Below are 19923 nucleotides of genomic sequence, written 5' to 3' on the forward strand. Positions count from 1 at the left end.
TCCACAGGCTCAAGTTGGTTTCCCAACCCAGAGTTGAAAGGTATAGGGTAAAGGCATGGCCTATATTCTTCTGCACACCAGACTTACCTCCAAATTCATATTCTGCTATTTACCAGCTGGCTAGATTTAAGCAAGCCTTACTTGTCTGCCTTGATTTTGGTGTTCTCCTATGTAAAATAGGGCATTGGGCTAGATCATCTTTGTCCCTTCCAGCTCACATGTTCTGTGGATCTAGGTGGGAATGACTGTTCACTGCCGTATCATGAAGATTGATATTGAGAAGTTCAGTGCAGACCTGACCTGCCGCACCTCAGACCTCATGGACAGGAACAATGAGTGGAAACTGCCCAAGGACACCTACTATGACTTTGATGCGGAAGCAGCAGACCACAAGCAGGAAGAGGACATGAAGCGGAAGCAGCAGCGGACTAGTGAGTATACCACCACCACTCCTATAAGCCTGAAGATCTTGGAAGCTTTCACGCTGTAGGACTCAGGTCAAAGAGTACATGTATATCAGTTTCCTAGTTAGAATAGATACTCGGCTTCAAGGTGCTGAGGCCCAAAGGTGTTAATGAAAAGAAATGATGGATGGGGGGGCTGGGAAGGTGGCTCAGTGGGAGAGTGCCTGCCTCGCATGAGCAGAAAAAGCCAGAAATGGCACTGTGGCTCAAGTGCTAGAGTGCTAGCCTTGAGCTGAAGAGCTGAGGACAGCACCCAGGCCCAGAGTTCAGGCCCCACAATCAAATAAATAAATAAATAAATAAATAGAAATTAAAAAGATTTGCTTATGTTTAAAAAAAGAAAGAAATGACGAATGGGTAGAACTAAAACTCAGGATCTCTTCAGTCACATTTTGTTAGTAAGGCATTGTGACTATTAAAGCTTTATTGGGGGCTAGGAAGGTGGCTCAGTGGTAGAGTGCTTGCCTCACATGCATGAGGCTCTGGGTTCAATTCCTCGGCACCACATAAACAGAAAAGGCCAAAAGTGGCATTGTGGCTCAAGTGGTAGAGCACTGGCCTTGAGCTGAAGAGCTAAGGAACAGCGCCTAGGCCTAGAGTTCAAGCCCCACGACCATAAATAAAATAAATAAATAAATAACGCCTTATTGTCCTAGGCATGCTAGGGACCCCTTGCTAACAGTTCATTCACATCAGACCCAGACAGCATGAAAGAGCCTCAGAAACCCATAGTGGGTCAGAAACTAAACCCTGGTCTGTCCTGTTGCTGTTGGCTACTAGCCTATCACCTAATCCTGTCTTCTCTTGCCCTCAGCATACATTAAACGAGTGATTGCACATCCATCCTTCCATAACATCAATTTCAAACAAGCAGAAAAAATGATGGAGACTATGGACCAGGGGGATGTCATTATCCGACCAAGCAGCAAGGGTGAGAACCACCTGACGGTAACATGGAAAGTCAGTGACGGCATCTACCAGCATGTGGATGTGCGAGAAGAAGGCAAGGAAAATGCCTTCAGCCTGGGAGCCACTCTGTGGATCAACAGTGAGGTAAGAGCCATGCCTGATCACCTACCCAGCCCCACTCCTGGTTCCAAAAGCCATGGGAGATTGTTTTCATTTGATATTAGTATCTCAGATGTGCGCGTGTGCGTGTGTGCGTGTTTTGCTGGTCCTGGGGCTTGAACTCAGGGCCTAGATACTGTCCCTGAGCTTCTTTTGCTCAAGGCTAGGACTCTACCACTTAAGCCACAGTGCCACTTCCATCTTTTCCTGTTTATGTGATACTGAGGAGTTGAACCCAGGGCTTCATGCATGCTAGGCAAGCACTCTACCACTAAGCCACATATCCCAGCCCTCATATTCATTTTAATTGTGCAGTGTTAAGTAGTAAAACAGGAGGTGGGGCTGGCCACTGATGGCACACTCCTTTAATCCTAACTACTTGGGAGGCTGAGATCTGAGATCATGGTTCAAAGCCAGCCAGAGCAGGAAAGTCCCTTAGAAATTTAACTCCAGTTAACCACTGGAAAACCAGAAGTGGAGCTGTGGCTCAAAGCAGTAGTGCCCTAGCCTTAAGCAAAAGAGCTCAGGGACAGTGCTCAGGCCCTGAGTTCATCCCCTACAACCAACAGCAACACCCACAAAAAAGGTGAGCCTGGCACCCCTGGCTCATGCCTATAATACTAGCTACTCAGGAGGCTAAGATCTGAAGATCATGGTTCAAAGTCAGCCCGGGTAAGAAAGTCCATGAGATTCCAATTAATCACAGAAAAAGCTGGAAGTGGCACTGTGGCTCAAATGGTAGAGTGCTTTTCTTGAGGAAAAGGAGCTCAAGGACAGCACCCAGGCTGAGTTCAAACCCTAGGACAGGCAAAAAATAAAAATAAAAACAGAAGGTGGTTCTTAGGATAAGTCATCAGTTTTGTATATGTTGCTTCCTGTACATTAAATTTTGAAGTAGATTATAGAGTACCAGTGAAGAAGCTGAAATGGGTGTGTGAACACACATAGCAAGTATTTTGACTGTGCTCAGTGAAATCTGGTGAAGTTCCCTCCTGTTCCCAAGTACCAGGGGAGAACCACAGTTAGGACTTGAGGCTGTGCCTCATAAACTAGTTTGCCTGGGTGCCTGGGTACAACTCCAGTCCATTGGATAAATTGAGGGAATCTTGCGATGGAGTGAGGCTTCACAGGGTTGGGAAATCTTAACCCCCAGCCCCAACCCTGCCAGAGTTTCTCACGGGGAACACTTGATGAAGGACCAGGAGTTTTAGCTATGGATATGACATATGAGGCCTTCACCTTCTTTCCACAGGAATTTGAAGACTTAGATGAAATTGTTGCCCGCTATGTTCAGCCCATGGCATCCTTTGCTCGAGACCTCCTGAATCACAAGTATTATCAAGACTGCAGTGGTGGGGACCGCAAGGTAAGCCAGGCTTACCTTCCAGGCTCCTAAAGCTGGATACTTTCCCTTCGATGTTAGGAACGCTCAGGTGGTGAAACAAGTATACATGTGTATGTGCCAGATACTGTGTATCCTACCAAGCACATTGCTATCCCAACCTCTTCCCCCTCATTCTACCCCCAGAAATTAGAGGAACTGCTCATCAAAACTAAGAAGGAGAAGCCCACCTTCATCCCTTATTTCATCTGTGCCTGCAAGGAACTGCCTGGAAAGTTCCTTCTGGGATACCAGCCCCGGGGTAAACCCAGGTGAGCACTGGTGCTGAGAAGCGGCTCCTGCTGGGCCCACAGGAAAGCTGGAAGGGAACATCCTGCTCTGCTTCAGCCTGTCTGCCTTTCCTCTCTTACTTGTTCAGAACTGAGGTTGGAGGGGGGAAAGGGGGTGATGATTTAGAGCAAGAGGTGAAAATTTACCTAAGAAAGGTGGATTAGCGGGGCTGGGAATTTGACTTCTTGGTGAGTGATCACCTAGCATTCAAGAAGCCCTGGGCTCAATTCCTCAGTACCATATAAACAGAAAAGGCCAGAAGTAGCACTGTGGCTCAAGTGGAGTACTAGCCTTGAGCAAAAGGAGCTCAGGGACAGTGCCCAGGCCCTGAGTTCAAACCTTAGGACTGGCAAAAAAAAAAAAAAGGGAGGGGTGGGGGAATTAGCATGAAAAAGAGTTCTAGAGGACCTCAGTAGCTCATGCCTCTTACTTTATTACCTAGCTATTATAAAGGTTGAGATCTAAGGATCAAGGTTTGAAGCCTGCCCAAACAGGAAAGTTCTTGATATCCTTATCTGCAGTTAAGCAACAAAAAGCCAAAAGTGCAGCTGTGGCTCAATTGATAGAGGGCTACCCTTGAGCAAAAGGCTCAGGGACAACACCCAGGATTGGCAGAAAAATAAGAATTCTCTTCCCTGCACCTCCCTTTTTTTTTTTCTCTCTCTCATGAGGACTGAACTCTGGGCCTGGGCTCTGTCCCTCAGCTCTTCAGCTCAAGGCTAGTGATCTACCACTTGAGCCACAGCGCCACTTCTGGCTTTTTCTGCTTATGTGGTGCTGAGGAATTGAACCCAGGCCCTCATGCATGTGAGGCACGCACTGCCACTGAGCCATCTTCCCAGCCCTCACCTCCCTTTCTCAGAGGCATTCCTTGCTGATTGGTAAGACTGGAGTAGCACACTGATCTCTCCTTTCTGCTACCTGCTTGGCCCTCCTTGAGACTCCCGCACTTGGCTCACTGATACCACAGTGTACTAGGGCGTGGGCCCTGTAAGGGGAATTTCTGTGTCTCCCATTCTCTTGTGTGCATGTGACTGTCAGGCTGCCCTTTCTGAAGTATTCCTTTATCTGCATTCCTCTAGTTCATCCTGAAACAGTAGAATCTCAAGTTTCTTAGGCTTGCTTCCTTCTGTCTTTTGTACACCCTAGTCATTCCAGCCTTCTCTGCCTTGGCCCTGGCCTATCATTCCCATAGCCCTAGGCCAAAGCATGTGCGTATTTCTGCTTACTTACATCGGTCCACATGCAATGCACTGCTTAGTAAAAGGCGAAAGATTTATATGATCTTAAGAGAAACCAGAGTGCAATGCACTGCTTAGATTTTTTAGCAGGCTTAGGAGCCATATAATAAAAGCCTTCTACTCTAGGCCCTACCCTTTCTTGGGCATACCTGTGGAATGCTCTTTTTTTTTTTTTTTTTTTAACCAGTCTTGGGACTGAACTCAGAGCACTGTCTCTAAGCTTCTTTTGCTCAAGGCTAGGACTCTACCACTTGAGCCACTGTGCCATTTGCAGCTTTTTCTGTTTATGTGACACTGAGGAATCAAACTGCGGGCTTCTTGCATGTTAGGCAAGCACTCTACCACTAAGCCACATTCCCTGCCCTGTCATTCTTTCTGTGAAGCCTTTCCAGATTCACCAGTATTCTTCAAGAGGGTGGAAGCCAGGGTTGTGTAGGGCTTGGAAACATCTATGAGGAACAGTTCAGCAAGCTGGGGGCTGCCTTCACTGAAGCCTGTGTGGTGGTACAGCCTCCAGCAAGCCTTCCTTTGGCAGCCAGTACACAGCAAACCGAGGCTACTGACATCTTGGTCTTGGTCTTGGCTGTACAGCTGCCCTTCACATAGGCCCTGTCACCTCTTCTCTTCCTTAGCACCCAGTGTGGCTATTGCACAGGGTGAACATGTTTCGGTTGGTCTCTCACAACTGAGTCCAAGGGTATCTGATGTATATTTCCTTCTAAAATTTCAGGATAGAATATGTAACAGTAACTCCTGAAGGATTCAGGTACCGGGGCCAGATCTTCCCAACTGTGAATGGGCTCTTCAGGTGGTTTAAAGATCACTACCAGGACCCTGTACCAGGCGAGTTCTTTTCTCTGACTTCTGGGTTGTGGTGGGAGGGGCAGGTGCAGCCTGACCAAGTGATTGCTGGTCTTCTGGGGGAGAGAGGAGGCTATCATTGCAGCAGAGCAGTTCTGTTTCTACTGGGTCTATGCAACTTCCCCTCCTCCTTCCACCCACCTCAGTCCCTCCCGTAGCCCCTGAATTAGGAAGACAGAAATAGGTTTCTTAAGTCACATAACTAATTATATCCATTTCCTACAGGCATCACTCCTAGTAGCAGCAGTAGGACACGGACCCCTGCCTCTATCAATGCTACTCCGGCCAATATCAACCTTGCAGGTGAGGTGCTCAGGCCTGGGGCCAGGGAAGAGGGAAAGGGACTTTCACCTCTTACACGCTCATTTTGTTTCTGTGTATTTACAGATCTGACACGAGCTGTGAATGCCTTGCCCCAGAATATGACATCGCAGATGTTCAGTGCCATTGCTGCTGTGACAGGCCAGGGACAGAACCCTAATGCTACCCCAGCCCAGTGGGCCTCCAGCCAGTACGGTTATGGTGGCAGTGGAGGAGGCAGCAGTGCTTATCATGTATGTGGCTTGGGAGGAGTGTGGGGTAGGAGAGGGACAGGCATCTTTATATACTCACAGACACATATCCTATACATACCTCTGGCTGTGTACATGCACAGGGCTGCCCTGGCCTTAGGAGCCATCACTTAACCGATAATTTTCCCAGCCCATTTAACTGGGAATAAAAAAAAAGAGGCCTGAGCCGGGCGCTGGTGGCTCACGCCTGTAATCCTAGCTGCTCAGGAGGCTGAGATCTGAGGATCGCGGTTCAAAGCCAGCCCGGGCAGGAAAAACCGTGAGACTCCTATCTCCAATAAACCACCAGAAAACCGGAAGTGGCGCTGTAGCTCAAGTGGTAGAGCGCTTGCCTTGAGCTGAAGAGCTGAAGGACAGTGCCCAAGCCCAGAGTTCAAGCCCCATGACCGACAAAAAAAAAAAAAAAAAAAAAAGAGGCCTGTTCTTCCAGTCTCCTTTGGGATCTTAGGAATTCTCAAGCCACTAGAAACCCAGAGCTGTTTAGGATTGGTGGGCTGCTTTGTGTTGCTGCTACCAGACTGCTGGCCTCCCTCAGCTGCTTAGAATCTCACACTGCTCAGGATTGTGGAGGACATGGAAAGCCCTGTACTGAATCCACCTTTAAAGCTTGCCAGAAATTCAGCAGAGCCAAATAAGCCTAGAATCCATCCCCACTTCTCTGATCCTTTCTCCAGGTGTTCCCAACGCCAGCCCAGCAGCCAGTGGCCACACCACTAATGACTCCCAGCTACTCCTACACAACCCCAAGCCAGCCCATCACCACACCTCAATACCACCAGCTCCAGGCCAGCACTACCCCCCAGTCCACCCAGGCTCAGCCCCAGCCTTCATCGAGCTCCCGGCAACGGCAGCAGCAGCCAAAGTAAGTAAAGGTGGTGGGTGGTACAGGCAGGTTGTTAGTAGATGTCGTGAAGCCATGTCCTCTTGAGAGTCAAGGCCCACATGGTTTCTCAAGGGTACTGGTATTGAGAACACGGAAGAGCTGTGTAAGTATAAGCTTCCTTTCTCACTGGAGTCACCAGAAAGACAGGTATTTAACCTGTAAGTGATAGATGGGCTTTCCTCTTAGTGAGCCCAAAAGAGTACTGATCTCAAAGGCCCTTCTCCCTCCCAGGTCCAACAGCCATGCAGCCATCGATTGGGGGAAAATGGCAGAGCAATGGCTTCAGGAAAAGGAGGCAGAACGGCGGAAACAGAAGCAGCGGCTGACACCTCGACCCTCCCCCAGCCCCATGATCGAAAGCACCCCCATGTCCATTGCTGGCGATGCGACCCCACTCCTGGATGAGATGGATCGGTAGGGGCCCTGCTCCTTGGACTCTGGTCACCTCTGAGGCTGAGAGGCCTGGGCATCCACTGCCTCACTCCCTGTCCCTCCTTTTTTGTCCATAAATTGGCTTGAAGTGATGTTCTCTTTGGTGGTCAGCCTAGATGGATAGCCTTGTGAACTTGAGTTCAGTGTATATCAACAGCAATTCTCTACTGACCACCTGTTTTGGGACCAGGCTGGGAGGGAAATGTGGCAGGGAGAAAGAGGAAGATAAGAACAAGCATGGAGCCATGTGTATTCTACTCCCGATAAGCCATTTTGAGCTTCTGCCCTCACCTGACTGGCTATCATGGGGCATCAAGCTCAACTCATATGTCCCCCAGACCTTGGGGGGGGGGGGGAAAGGGATGCTATTTATTCAATTTGGGGCAGGAGGGAAAGTATTTCTGGTCCTGATACCAACATCTTGGTGACTGTCAAAGGATTGTGGGGGACATGAGGGAGCAGTGCTGATCTACCAGCCCCTGACTGGCCATCCTTACCCACCTGCTGCTGCCATGCTTCCTGCCTGTCATTTGAATAAACAGTGTTTCTACAGAGCACTCAAAACGGTCTCTCCACCTGCAAGAGTGGCTTCAAAGCAGTTTGCTCCAAAGGCTTCCGACCTCCTCTCCCAATCTGTCAGAGAGGCAAGGATTCAGACTGCCCAGGATTACATCCCTATCCCCTTCTTTTGAGCCTTATGACCCCATGCCAGCTTATGTCTTACTGTGGCGATGATGACCCCTGCCTCTACCTATGAAGGCAGTATGAAATGCTGAGTCAGGGCCTGGCACCTCATAAACAGCTCCTGCAGCCCCATCATCTTCTTTCCCTGTAGGAAGTATTTCTAGGTTTCCAGGTTTCTGACCTTGCACTCCTTCCCCTTTCCCAGCTGGGCCTTGGTCCCTGATCTCTTAGTGACATGGGTTTCTGCCCCAATAATTGGCTCTGTCTCATACACACACATGCACACACACACAGAAACAAGCTGAGATCAGAGAAGGCTGTTAACCTGCCTCCCTTCCTGGCTTGGGCCCAGCAGCCCTTGTTTCTGGTCCCTTCCCTAACCCCAGAGCCTATTTTGTTCCAAGTTGATGTCTCTGCTTCTTCATCAGGGCTTCATCTCAGTTTTGTGATTCATTGCTGGGAGAATAACCCCCCCTGTCTACTTAGAGCTCCACAGATTTGTAGTTAGAAAAGGCTGTCAAACTTGATAAGCTCCCTCTACATTTTCTTCTTTCAGTACTTCTGACTTGGGAAGAGGCTGGCCTGCTGGGAACTCAGTTTTGCACCTTTCAGCACAAAAGTGCTTCAATGGTCCTGGACTACACCAGCTTCCCACACCAGGGACACGAAGGTCATGTCCCTTGAGCCATAAGGCCCCTTGGCCCAGGGCCACCTGTAGAGGCAAAGGCCAGGCACAGTGGCAGTGGGTAAAAAGGTTCCATTTATTGGGACTATTACTGCATAGTGTTGCCTATCCCAGAAATGGATTTCTTTTATTTATTTTTGCCAGTACTGGTGCTTGAACTCAGGACCTGGACACTGTCCCTGAACTTCTTTTACTCAAGGCTAGCACTCTACCACTTGTGCCACAGAGCCAGGTTCTGAGGAATTGAACCCAGGGCTTCATACATGCTAGGCTCTAGGCAAGCACTCTATCCCAGTAAGCCACATTCCCAGCCCCTGCACTGGATTTCATCTAACAAACTCCAGGGGTAAGAAGCTCACCCATGCCAAATGTACTCTTCCACCCTAGGGTAGATTGTTATAGGATATTACCAAGAAACAGCACTGTGCCCTCTCCCTCCTTCCCTCCCACCTAACTTCCAATGGACTTCTGTGAAAACTAGATTGCCCTTTAAGAAGCTCTGCAGAGCCGGGCACTGGTGGCTCACACCTGTAATCTTAGCTACTGAAGAGACTGAGATCTGAGGATAGAAAAGTTCAAAGCCAGGGACTGGGAAGGTGTCTCAGTGGTAGAGTGCTTGTCTTGCATGCATGAGGCCCTGGGTTCGATTCCTCAGCACCACATAAGCAGAAAAACCCAGAAGTGGCGCTGGGGCTCACGTGGTAGAGTGCTAGTCTTAAGCTGAAGAGCTGAGCGACAGTGCCCAGGCTGAGTTCAGACCCCACGACCGACAAAAAAAAACAAAAAAATGTTCAAAGCCAGTCTGGGCAGGAAAGTCCATGAGACTCATCTCCAATAAACCACCAGAAAACCAGAAATGGCGCTGTGGCTCAAGTGATAGAGCAGTAGCCTTGAGCTTAAGAGATGAGGGACAGCACCCAGATCCAGAGTTTAAGCCCCACAACCAACAAAAGGACCTGCAGACCTCAGCTCCTCAGCTCAACTCTGATATGCCCAGGGAGCATGCCACCTCCTACAAGTAGCCACCCTGTTGGAAGGAAAGAACAGCAGGAGCAAGGAGCTACAGGCTTGATGACATTTATTCTTCACTCTGGTTGCACTGGCCTCAACTGAGATTGGGGTTGGACACTGGGGGAGATTTCCTCTTGGACACTTTCCTGACTGGTGAGGTCTTTGTCCCAGTTTTCTTGGCCTGGGCAGTGTTGTTCTTCTCTCGCTTCTTGGGTGATGACTCTGCAATGTCCTCGCTGGAGGGTTCTTCCTGTCCCCGGTAACTCTCCTCACTCTCCTGCTCTTCCCGGCTTTCTTGGCTGGACTCTCCTGACATTCTAGTTAACTCCCTTGGACTCAAATCTGGAGGTGAAGACTCTGATTTCACTGGACTTTTCTTCTTAGTTAACTTGCCCTTCTTGACTTTTTTCTTTAATTTTGTTTTCTCGTCCAAAGTTGTCTCCTCCTCCTCTTTCTCTTTTTCCTTTTTCTTTACCTTCTTGATTACCTTGCTGCCCTGGCCTTTCCCTGTGGGGCTTTCGGAGCGCCAGATAGTAATGGGGGCTGCTGAGTCAGGGGACCCATTTGCTGTACAGGTTTCTTGGTCAGTGGTCAGTGCACTGGGTCCCACCTGAATTGGGATGGGAGGCTGGCTTGCTTCCTCCTCTTCCTCCTCCTCCTCTTCTTCCTCCTCCTCCTCCTCCTCCTCTTCCTCCTCTTCTTCCTCCTGCTCTTCTTCATCTGCCCTACACTCATGGTGGATGGGATGATGGATTACTGCCACGGAGACAGGCCTGTAACTTTTGCACCTGGGAGAAGGGCGCAGAAGAGAATGTTGACACAAAATAGTGGCAGTTTTCCCTATAGCCCCCTCCCATCCAGTTTTCCCTATAGCCCCCTCCCATCCGGCAAGTACTCACCAGCTATACCAGAGCCGTCGTTCCACACAATCCTCATCTGGGATGAGCTCAAAGCAAGGGGTCTGGAAGACGTTATAGCAGGTTGGGCCCCTGTCTCTGGAGCAGGTTGGACCCATGTATTCCGAGGAGCTGCTATTTGTCTTCTCTGTGCAGTCTTTCAGCCTGCCACACACCCAACTATCAGCCTGGCTTCCACACCTCTGTGACTCCCAGGGGCCCAGAGGGAAGAAGCCAGAGGGACAGTGGGCTGCTACTAGAGTTGGCCCCAGGCTGCCAAAAGACCTCCCCATTGTTCTTGGAGCAGAGCACTGTTTACAAGCTAGGTCTGAGCTAGCAGGGTTAGGCTGAAGCTGGAGAGGGAAACCTCCAAGAAAGTTTGGACCTGACTCTACCATGGGTCCCCCAAGGAGAGGGAGCCCTCACCTAGGATCACAGTTGCAGTGGTTGACAGCGTGGAGGTGCAGGTTGTGGTGGCCATAGTTCACGAAGGGATGGATGATATGCCCAGTACATTGCTTATGTTTCCAGCAGCATCTGTTCGTTTCCTTGTATTCACCTAAAGGTGGAGGGACCTGGGTCACTCACAGGCAGCACAGCATACGACAATCTAAAAGCCTCACTTGCCACCACCCATGCCCCTTACTCCAACCTATTGTGTCAGTAGTGGAAACTCAGCCTAGTTGTCACCTTTTAATCACTGCCCTGTCTCCTAGCAACTGCATGAAGCTGCCTGCATCTGTAGACTCCATGAAAAATGGTACTATATCTGGTATGCAGAAGGTCTTTTCAAATGTCCCTGGCTATTCTGGGACCCCCTCCACTTCCTTTCCCTCCCTTTTGTGGGAGCCCACCATCCTGAGTCCTCCCCTAACTGCTGCCTTCACAAATTGCTCAGAGTTTTACTTCCCCCTCCACAAGATGCCATGCAAGGTAAGGCACTCTTTTTTTTGGGGGGGGGTCCAGTCATGGGGCCTGAACTCTGGGCCTGGGCACTGTCCCTCAGCTCTTCAGCTCAAGGCTAGCGCTCCTTGAGCCACAGCCCCACTTCCGGCTTTTTTCTTTTTGCTTATGTGGTGCTGGGGAATCGAACCCAGGGCCTCAGTGGCTCTACCACTGAGCCACCTTCCCAGCCCCAAGGTAAGGCACTCTTACCTGGGAGACAAACTCCAGCAGCAACCAGAACCCATAGCTTCAACCTCATGTCTAGCATCTGATCTGCCCAGGCCCAGGAGCCTCCATCCGACTTACCAGCCTCTGAGCCACTCCAGCCCCAAGGCTGTTAGTGGTGTGGAAACCTGAGTCCTGGGCCTGATCACTGTGCAGCACCCTCCTTGCCTGCTCCTTGTGACATGTGCCCTGCTTATGTCTGTCTCCCTTCTCCAAAACCCTTCTTTCCTCCTGATGCTTTTTTTTTTTTTTTGGTTGGTTGTGGGGCTTGAACTCTGGACTTGGGCGCTGTCCCTCAGCTCTTCAGCTCAAGCGCTCTACCGCTTGAGCCACAGAGCCACTTCTGGTTTTCTGGTGGTTTATTGGAGATAGGAGTCTCATGGTCTTTCCTGCCGGGGCTGGCTTTTGAACCTCGATCCTCAGATCTCAGCCTCCTGAGTAGCTAGGATTACAGCCGTGAGCCACCAGTGCCCAGCCCCTCCTGATGCATTTTCTCACTGCTCCATTCTTCCCCAATCTTTACTCATCCAACTCTGCTTCTCTCCCTTCATCCTAGAAACACAGAGTTCTCAACCCACCCCATTCTGTGTCCTTCCACCCCATTAGGCAACACATACCACGTCTTTTTTCCCAAGGCACAAGGAGAAACTGCAAGTGTGTATGGGGGAGGAGTAACAGGAGGTGAAAAAAGGCTCTCATTTTTGCTTATCTCTGGGAACTTTCCAGGGCTGCCCCACATCTCACCTCTCTGCTTAGGACTCCAGACCACCACTGGCAATCCCTCAGCCATTGCGTCCACTGGGTGACTCCATGTGCCTCTCACAGGCCAAGAGCCTGAGGTCTCAACTACCAGGCAGAGGACAAGAGAACTGCCAGCTCTCCCTGGCCTGATCTCCACAGCAGGAGGAAACAATGATACAGCCCTGCAGGGTGGGCTACTATGGCAACCTAACCTAAAAGCCCATGGCAATTGATCCTTCCTCTATCAAGCTCTTATGAGGGATGGAACTCCGGAGATCTCATGCTGGCTACTAACAAGTATTTAACCCAGGCCATCCAAATGGCCATAAAGTGCCTGAGAGATGAAACAGCAGTGTGGGGTCTGAGGCTTTCCCTTCATGCCTCTCCCCTCCCCACAATATCTCTGACCCACTTGGTGACCTCCTATTTCTCCTGTGCCCTCTGTCAATCCCAGTGGAAAACAAGGGAGGTTTTTCGTGTTTCCCTACTGCCAATTTGGAACAAAGAGCAGCCGAATAACATAGGCCCAGAATTGGAGTCAGACCTGAATTCAAATTTTGCTTTTGTCATTTTCTGACAGATCAAATTACTAGTCTGAGCTTCTCTTCCCTTATCCACAAAATGGGATGAAAGTAGATATTCTACAGGGCTGTTGGGAATACTCAATACTGCTATTTATAGAGGACAAGATGGGGATGGGCAGCTAGATAATCCCTCTCATCCTCCCCTTCAGCACCAAAGGTTTCCTTCCCTCTACCGAGGTGTCAGCTTTCCCAAGGGAAGCTGACAAAGCAAGGCCCCTTGGGGCCATAGGTTCCCTTGGACCCACCTTCAGAAGAGAAGGAAGAGAAGTCTGTGGTGGAATCCACACCAGCCAGCAGAGGTCCGCTCTCCCAGCTGGGTAAACTGCTTATATCTGAGGATACAGAGTAGCAACAGCTACAGCAGTCCCATCCCCATGCCATTCAGTCACAAAATATTTCCTGAGAAGCTCTGGGTATCAGGGCCCAGCTATATACTGGAAATGCATAGATTTAAAAAAGTTGTCCCACTGCTGGGGGCCAAGAGCTCCTGCCTGTAATCCTAGCTACTCAGAAGGCTGAGATATGAGGATCACAGTTCAAAGTCAGCCTGGCAGGAGAGAGAAGAGGAAGATGTTGGGAAGCTTCATGACAGTACTGTAATGCACAGAGAAGAAGAAAGCAAAGAAGAGAAACCACCTACAAGATAGGGCAGACAAAGATTATGGATTTCTTGGAAGGAATATCTTTGGAACTGGGGTGATGATTTAGGAGTAAGCCAGAATCTAGGTAAAACAGAACTTATCCCAACAGTGTAGCGTTCAGAGGGGGCCCTGGGTAGACTTTCCCCTTTTTGTGGCACTAGGGATAGAACCTAGGGCCTTGTACATGCTAATCAAGCATTCTACCATACACCACACTAACTTTTTACTTGGAAATATTAGACAGGATTTGTGTAAGAAAAGGAAGCTTGCCAAGCACCCGCCGCTCACACCTGTAATCCTAGCTACACAGGAGGCTGAGATCTGAGTATCACGGTTCAAGCCAGCCCAGGCAGGAAAGTCTGTGAGACTTATCTCCAACTAACCACCAGAAAATGAAGTGGCCCTGTGGCTCAAGTGGTAGAGCACTTGCCTTGAGCAGAAGAGCTCAGGGACAGTGCCTAGGCCCAGAGTTCAAGCCCCATGACCAACGAGAGAAAGAGAGAGGAGAAAAGAATGAGAAAGAGGGAAAGAGAAAAAGAAAAAGAAAGAAAGGGACTGGGAAGGTGCCTCAGTGGTAGAGTGCTTGTCTCACATGCATGAGGCCCTGGGTTCAATTCGTCAGCACCACATAAACAGAAAAAGCCAGAAGTGGCGCTGTGGCTCAAGTGGTAGAGTACTAGTCTTGAGTTGAGGGATAGCGCCCAGGCCCAGAGTTCAGGCCTCCATGACCAACAAGAAAAAAAAAGAAAAGAAAAAGCCAGAAGTGGCACTAGCTATGAGCTGAAGAGCTGAGGGACAGTGCCCAGGCCCAGATTTCAGGCCCCACGACTGACAAAAAAAATTTAAAAAAGAAAGGAAGGAAGGAAAGGAGGGGAGGGAGGGAGGGAAGCTTGTCAGGCTTCCCCCTGTACCCCCGCTCCCTCCCCAGTGGTCATGCCTATAATCCTAGCTGCTCAGAAGGCTGAGATCTCAGGACAGCAATTCAAAGCCAGTCTGAGCAGGAAAGTCCAGAAGTGAGGTGGCTTAAGTGGTAGAGCAGTACCAGAGACAGTGCCCAGGCCCTAAGTTCAAATTCCAAGCCTGACACGGGCACACATATTCACACCCACAAGGGACATTTAAGGTCCTTAGCAGGTCTTCATTGGCACTTAGTCATCCTATAGATCCCAGGTCAGCTCTTCCTGTTTTCCACAGCAGGATATTCAAAATTCATTTAATAAATGAATTATTCCAAGCATTTTCTGGAGCATCTTGCTACTGTCCCTCTCTGCAGATTGTGTGTGTGTGTGTGTGTGTGTGTGTGTGTGTGTGTGTGTGTGTGTTTCTGTTATTTGAGCCTCAGCACCACTTCTAGCTTTTTGCTGGTTAATTGGAGATAGGCATCTCAGAGCTAGGTGCTGATGGCTGCTGCCTATAATCCTAGCTACTCAGGAGGATCTGAGGATCATGGTTTGAAGCCAGGCTGGACAGGAAAGTCTATGAGATTCTGATCTCCTATTTATTTATTTATTTTGTCATGAAGCTTGAACTCGACCTGGGCGCTGTCCCTCAGCTCTTCAGCTCAAGACTAGCTACCACTTGAGCCACAGCGCCACTTCCCCTTACCTCCAATTAACCACCAGAAATCTGGAAGTGGTGCTGTGGCTCAAAGTGGCACAGAACTAGACTTGAGCAAAGAGAGCTCAGGGACAGCACCCAGGCTCTGAGTTCAAGCCCCAAGACTAACAGGAAAAAAAAAAAAAAAGGGAAAAAGCCAGAAGTGGCACTGTGGCTTAAAGTGGCATAGCATTAAGCCTTGAGCAAAAGCAGCTCAGGGACAGCACCCAGGCTCTAAAGTTCAAGCCCCAGGACCAGCACACAAAAAATATTTTCTCATGGACTTTCCTGCCTGGGCTGGCTTTGAACCACAACCCTCAGATCACCACCTCCTGAGTAGCTAGAATTGCAGGCATGAGCCACCAATGTCTGGTTCTGGTAATTTCACAATCACTTTGTTGCTGCATTTACATGCATCAAATCTTCCAGCCTGGGGAAGGCAGTCTTTTCCTCCCTCTCTAGGTCCTAGACCAGATGTCACCTCTGTTTTTACTACTTTTTTTTTTTGGGGGGGGGTCTGGTTGTGGGGTCTGAACTCTGGGCCTGGGAGCTGTCCCTTAGCTCTTCAGCTCAAGGCTAGCACTCTACTACTTGAGCCACAGCACCACTTCCAGCTTTTTTCTTTTTTTTTTGCTTATGTGGTGCTGAGGAATTGAACCCAGGGCCTCAGGCATGCAAGGCAAGCGCTCTACTACTGAGCCACCTTCCCAGCCCTGTTTTTACTACTTTTTTCCCTGAACAGCTCCACTAGATGCCAATGAAAAAGGTCCAGGCCCTGCATTCAGTGATTTCTAAGACTCTACTTCTAAGCCGGGCACCAGTGGCTCAGGCCTACAGGCCTAGCTACTCAGGAAGCTGAGTTCTGAGGATCACCATTTAAAGCCAGCCCATGCAGGAAAGTCCATGAGACTCTTTTTTTTTTTTTTTTTTGGGGGGGGGGTCCGGTCGTGGCCTGAACTCTGGGCCTGGGTGCTATCCCTCAGCTCTTCAGCTCAAGGCTAGCGCTCTACCACTTAAGCCACAGCGCCACTTCCGGCTTTTTTCTTTTTGCTTATGTGGTGCCGAGGAATCGAACCCAGGGCCTCAGGCACACAAGGCAAGCGCTCTACCACTGAGCCAACTTCCCAGCCCTCCATGAGACTCTTATCTCCAATAAACCACTAAAAACCCGGAAGTGGCACTGTGGAGATGAAGAGCTCAGGGACAGTGCCCAGGACCAGAGTTCAAGCCCCACAACCAACAAAAAAAAAACAAACTCCTTTCTTCTAGTCATGTCACTTGTAACATAGCAGTCATCTGGCTTTTTATCATAACCTAGGTCAAAGCCACCTTTAATTTCACAGGAGTCAACCCTACTGGCCTTTTCTTCTCATCTCCTCTGTTACATGGGCTTCCATGACAGATTTTTTCCCCCAGCACATACACATAATTCACTGTGTCCCCCATGTTGGCCTGTAACTCACAATCCTCCTGCCTCAAACCTCAGAATCCTGGAATTACAAGCTTATATCCCTCTACCTGGCTCTGACTTTTTTTTCTCTCTCTCACCACTCTACCTCTAATACAAGGGAATTAATTCAGACCTCAAAAGTGCTACAATATTTGAACCATGACTCCTTTGGCCCCAATCCTGGGCTCAAATTCTCCATTCTCCTGTCTTAGCCTCCTGAGAGGTTTATTTATAATTTATAAATAAATCCAGCAACAAGACAGGTTGGAAGCATGGCTCAAGTTATAGAGCTCCAACAAAGCAAGCAAACTAAGCAGTAAAGACCTGAGTTTACAACTTGCTACTAGCCAAAAAAAAAAAAAAAAAAGGTATACATATAAAGATATACAAATTCAGTATAAAAAAAAGTGTGTGGGGCTGGGAAGGTGGCTCAGTAGTAGAGTGCTTGCTTTGCATGCTTGAGGCCCTGGGTTCGATTCCTCAGCACCACATAAGCAAAAAGAAAAAAGCCGGAAGTGGCGCTGTGGTTCAAGTGGTAGAGTGCTAGTCTTGAGCTGAAGAGCTGAGGGGCAGCACCCAGGCCCAGAGTTCAGTCCCCACGACCAGACCCCCCCCCAAAAAAAATGTGTGTATGCCTCTGATTCTAATTTTTTGTTTTTTTGTTTTTTTTTTTTTTGCCAGTCATGGTGCCTGAACTCTGGGCCTGGGCACTATCCCTCAGCTCTTCAGCTCAAGGCTAGCGCTCTACCACTGAAGCCACAGCGCCACTTCCGGCTTTTTTCTGTTTATGTGGTGCTGAGGAATCGAACCCAGGGCCTCATGCTTGCAAGGCATGCACTCTACCGCTGAGCTACCTTCCCAGTCCCCTGATTCTAATTTTTATTGATGAGGACACAATTAGTTCAAAGATAGGCAAGAGTGAGGCCCTGAGTTCAAACGCTAGCACCACATACACTACTACATAGCAGAGGCCTTTCTGACTCTCTAGTATGTGTCCTTCAGACCTATTTACTATTGGCTGAGGAAACACACATCTGAGCGACACTATGTCCTGAGTGACACTATGTCATACGCTCCATAGCCAAATCTCAGTTCCCTATCCAAAATCTGTCCTTCCAGATGTTACCTCTCTCCAACACTTGCCTTTGAGCTCCAATGCTGGTAATTTCTTACCCTTTGATTTTACTTAATCGAGACTCTACAGCCTTTCTTATGCCACATGGACCCTGCGGTCATGCCTCGGAGGCCTTCTTGTGTGTAACGATTTAAACTCTGCTCTGAGTCCTCCTGGCCTGGATGTTCTGCAGTCATCATGCAAGAGGCATCTCTGCAGGATCAGAGGCTATTCATCTTCCACTGACTAACATCCCAACCAGTCCTGACAACCATCAGCTGTTTGTATAGGGGAGAAGGGAAAAAGGGGCAAAGGGAAAGGGATAAAAGCAATCTGCTCTTCAGTCTGACACAGAACAGAGAGCTTCTACTAATGCTCCTGCAATGCTCCTGCAGCAGTGATTGGCTGGGCAGAGGAGACACTTCATTAGGGACAATGAAGGGTAGTAGGTTGAAGGAAAAAGAGAAGCTCGTGGTCTCTTCCTTGATAGGCCATTAGTCTAAGGACGGAGGCCTAACTCAAAAAACTCACAGGTGGTCCTCATTTGTAGAGAATCTTTCCGGTTCTGTGGGCTGAGACGTTTGCCTTTGAGGCCCAGGTAAATCAGCACCAGAGGAGTAGAAAGAAGGAAGGGGGAGAGGGGAGAAGGAAGGGAGGGGAAAAAGAAAGGGGAAAGGGAGATAGGAAGAAACAGTACACCCTTGTCTCCTTGGAAATGCCTCATGGCCCCGCCCCCACCTGGAGGCGATTGTGATGTCTCCCTTGGAATCTTCAGACTCCTTCCCACCATCGGGAAGGCCATGGAACTAGCCATTCCATCCCCGCCGTCTGGGGTGGGCAATGGACCACAGGCTCCAGCTAAGCCCAGCATCTCAAGGGCAGAGACTTAGGCCAGAGGCTGCGATGCAGTCAGTGCTGCCTTTTCCAGTCCTGCAGCCAGGAGTTGCAACTCTGGCTCTAGCCTATTGTCCCTACAGATTCTCCGAAACTCCAGGCCTCCACGCGAACCTATATCCCCAGCCTGGCCCACAGCCCTGCCTCCCTCATAAGGTCCGGGTCTCCGGTTCAACAGTGCCCGCAGGCCCTCAAGCCAGCCCCCAGCCACGCCCCCAGCCTTCTGCCCCGCCCCACCTTACCGCTCTCGCTGTCATCCCAAACGTCAGACTTCCTCTCCATCCATCTTTTAATCGTTACCGTCGTCCTGACCCACATTGTTCTTACCAAAGTTCTTTCACGGGACTCTACTTTGTAGAGTCCAACCTTAAACCTCAGCCTGATAGAGCCCTCGGCCCAATTATAAACTCCAGTCTCAGCTTCGCCCCAGCCCAGCCCCTAACTGCGCCTCATGTTTGCCTAATTTCCCCGCCCGCCTCCCCCCGGCCCGCCCTAGTCTCCGCGGTCTTCTAGGCCCGGGTCTAAGCGTCAGCCGCGTTCTTCATCCGGGGCCTGGAGTTCCTCCCAGGCACACTCTCTGTCACACCTTTAACGCGAGTCCTCCCTTTATCCGAGGCCTTTTCCTTGGAGGCACAGCCCTCCTCGGTCCCATCTCTAGCTTGTTTTCCGACCCAGCTCAGTGTTCAACCTGCAGATTTTTGCCCCGCCCCTGTGCCTTTGATCCATTGCCCAGTCCCAGCGCTGGCCCCGCCCCCAGGTCGTAGCCCCGCCCCTCCACTGTCCGAGCCTCACTCGGCGGCGCCCTCCTGCCGGCGCCCAGCCCTTTCGATCCCGGCCGCCGCCGCCGGGTAACCAGCCCCTGCCTGACTCGCTAGTAGTTGCCTCCACGCAGCCGCATCGCGCCCTCTGCATCATGGTTCCTCCCGGGTGGATCAGGCTCTGGTTGGAGGACCAGCTCTCCCTCCCTCTACCCACAGGCCTCTCCGCGAGTGCTGGTGGCCGAACCCTCGGATGTGCTGGCTCCCAGCCGCCCTGTGACGGCCGATCCCCAGGGCCAACCGACGCGACCCTCAGCGTTCTCTCAGCTCCCGTGGGACAACTCGTCCTATACAACCCAATATCCAAGCTCCGTTCCCATCCGGAGAGCAGGGCAGGCTGCACTCCAGAGTAACTTCAACCCAGAAACACACACAGCATACACTATTGCCATGTATAGTACACACAATGACCCAATGCAATCATGTACACGGGGTCCCTCACACAC

General features: G+C 50.0%; 2 protein-coding genes across 10 annotated transcripts in view; one reads left to right on the plus strand and one right to left on the minus strand.

Annotated features, from left to right (window-relative positions):
* Nucleotides 1-7757, plus strand: part of Supt6h (SPT6 homolog, histone chaperone and transcription elongation factor) — a 38237-nt gene extending 30480 nt beyond the window's left edge. Inside the window, exons 29-37 of the mRNA XM_070027303.1 lie at nt 236-431; nt 1279-1517; nt 2785-2898; nt 3061-3185; nt 5176-5288; nt 5532-5609; nt 5694-5860; nt 6553-6740; nt 6993-7757. Of these exons, the coding sequence (XP_069883404.1) occupies nt 236-431; nt 1279-1517; nt 2785-2898; nt 3061-3185; nt 5176-5288; nt 5532-5609; nt 5694-5860; nt 6553-6740; nt 6993-7179 (1407 nt within the window). The 3' untranslated portion in view covers nt 7180-7757. The remainder of the gene's footprint in view (nt 1-235; nt 432-1278; nt 1518-2784; nt 2899-3060; nt 3186-5175; nt 5289-5531; nt 5610-5693; nt 5861-6552; nt 6741-6992) is intronic.
* A 1866-nt stretch (nt 7758-9623) lies between these two features.
* Proca1 (protein interacting with cyclin A1) lies at nt 9624-19660 on the minus strand. 9 transcript variants are annotated; one of them, XM_070027310.1, is made up of 6 exons: nt 19523-19660; nt 13210-13296; nt 12384-12485; nt 10896-11028; nt 10473-10634; nt 9624-10361 (listed from the first exon to the last, which is right to left on the minus strand). In XM_070027310.1, exons 1-6 carry the CDS (start codon nt 19572-19574, stop codon nt 9668-9670), a joined length of 1230 nt encoding a protein of 409 aa, XP_069883411.1. In that variant the 5' UTR covers nt 19575-19660; the 3' UTR covers nt 9624-9667. The 9 variants fall into 9 exon arrangements, with proteins under 9 accessions (XP_069883411.1, XP_069883412.1, XP_069883410.1 ...); XM_070027311.1 differs by having other exon boundaries at nt 19542-19643; XM_070027309.1 differs by lacking the exon at nt 19523-19660 and adding an exon at nt 18902-19378.
* Nucleotides 19661-19923: the final 263 nt, after the last annotated feature.

Source organism: Dipodomys merriami, unplaced genomic scaffold, assembly GCF_024711535.1.
Source record: "Dipodomys merriami isolate MVZ:Mamm:240054 unplaced genomic scaffold, mDipMer1.0.p SCAF_19, whole genome shotgun sequence".
NCBI classification, from domain to species: Eukaryota; Metazoa; Chordata; class Mammalia; order Rodentia; family Heteromyidae; genus Dipodomys; species Dipodomys merriami.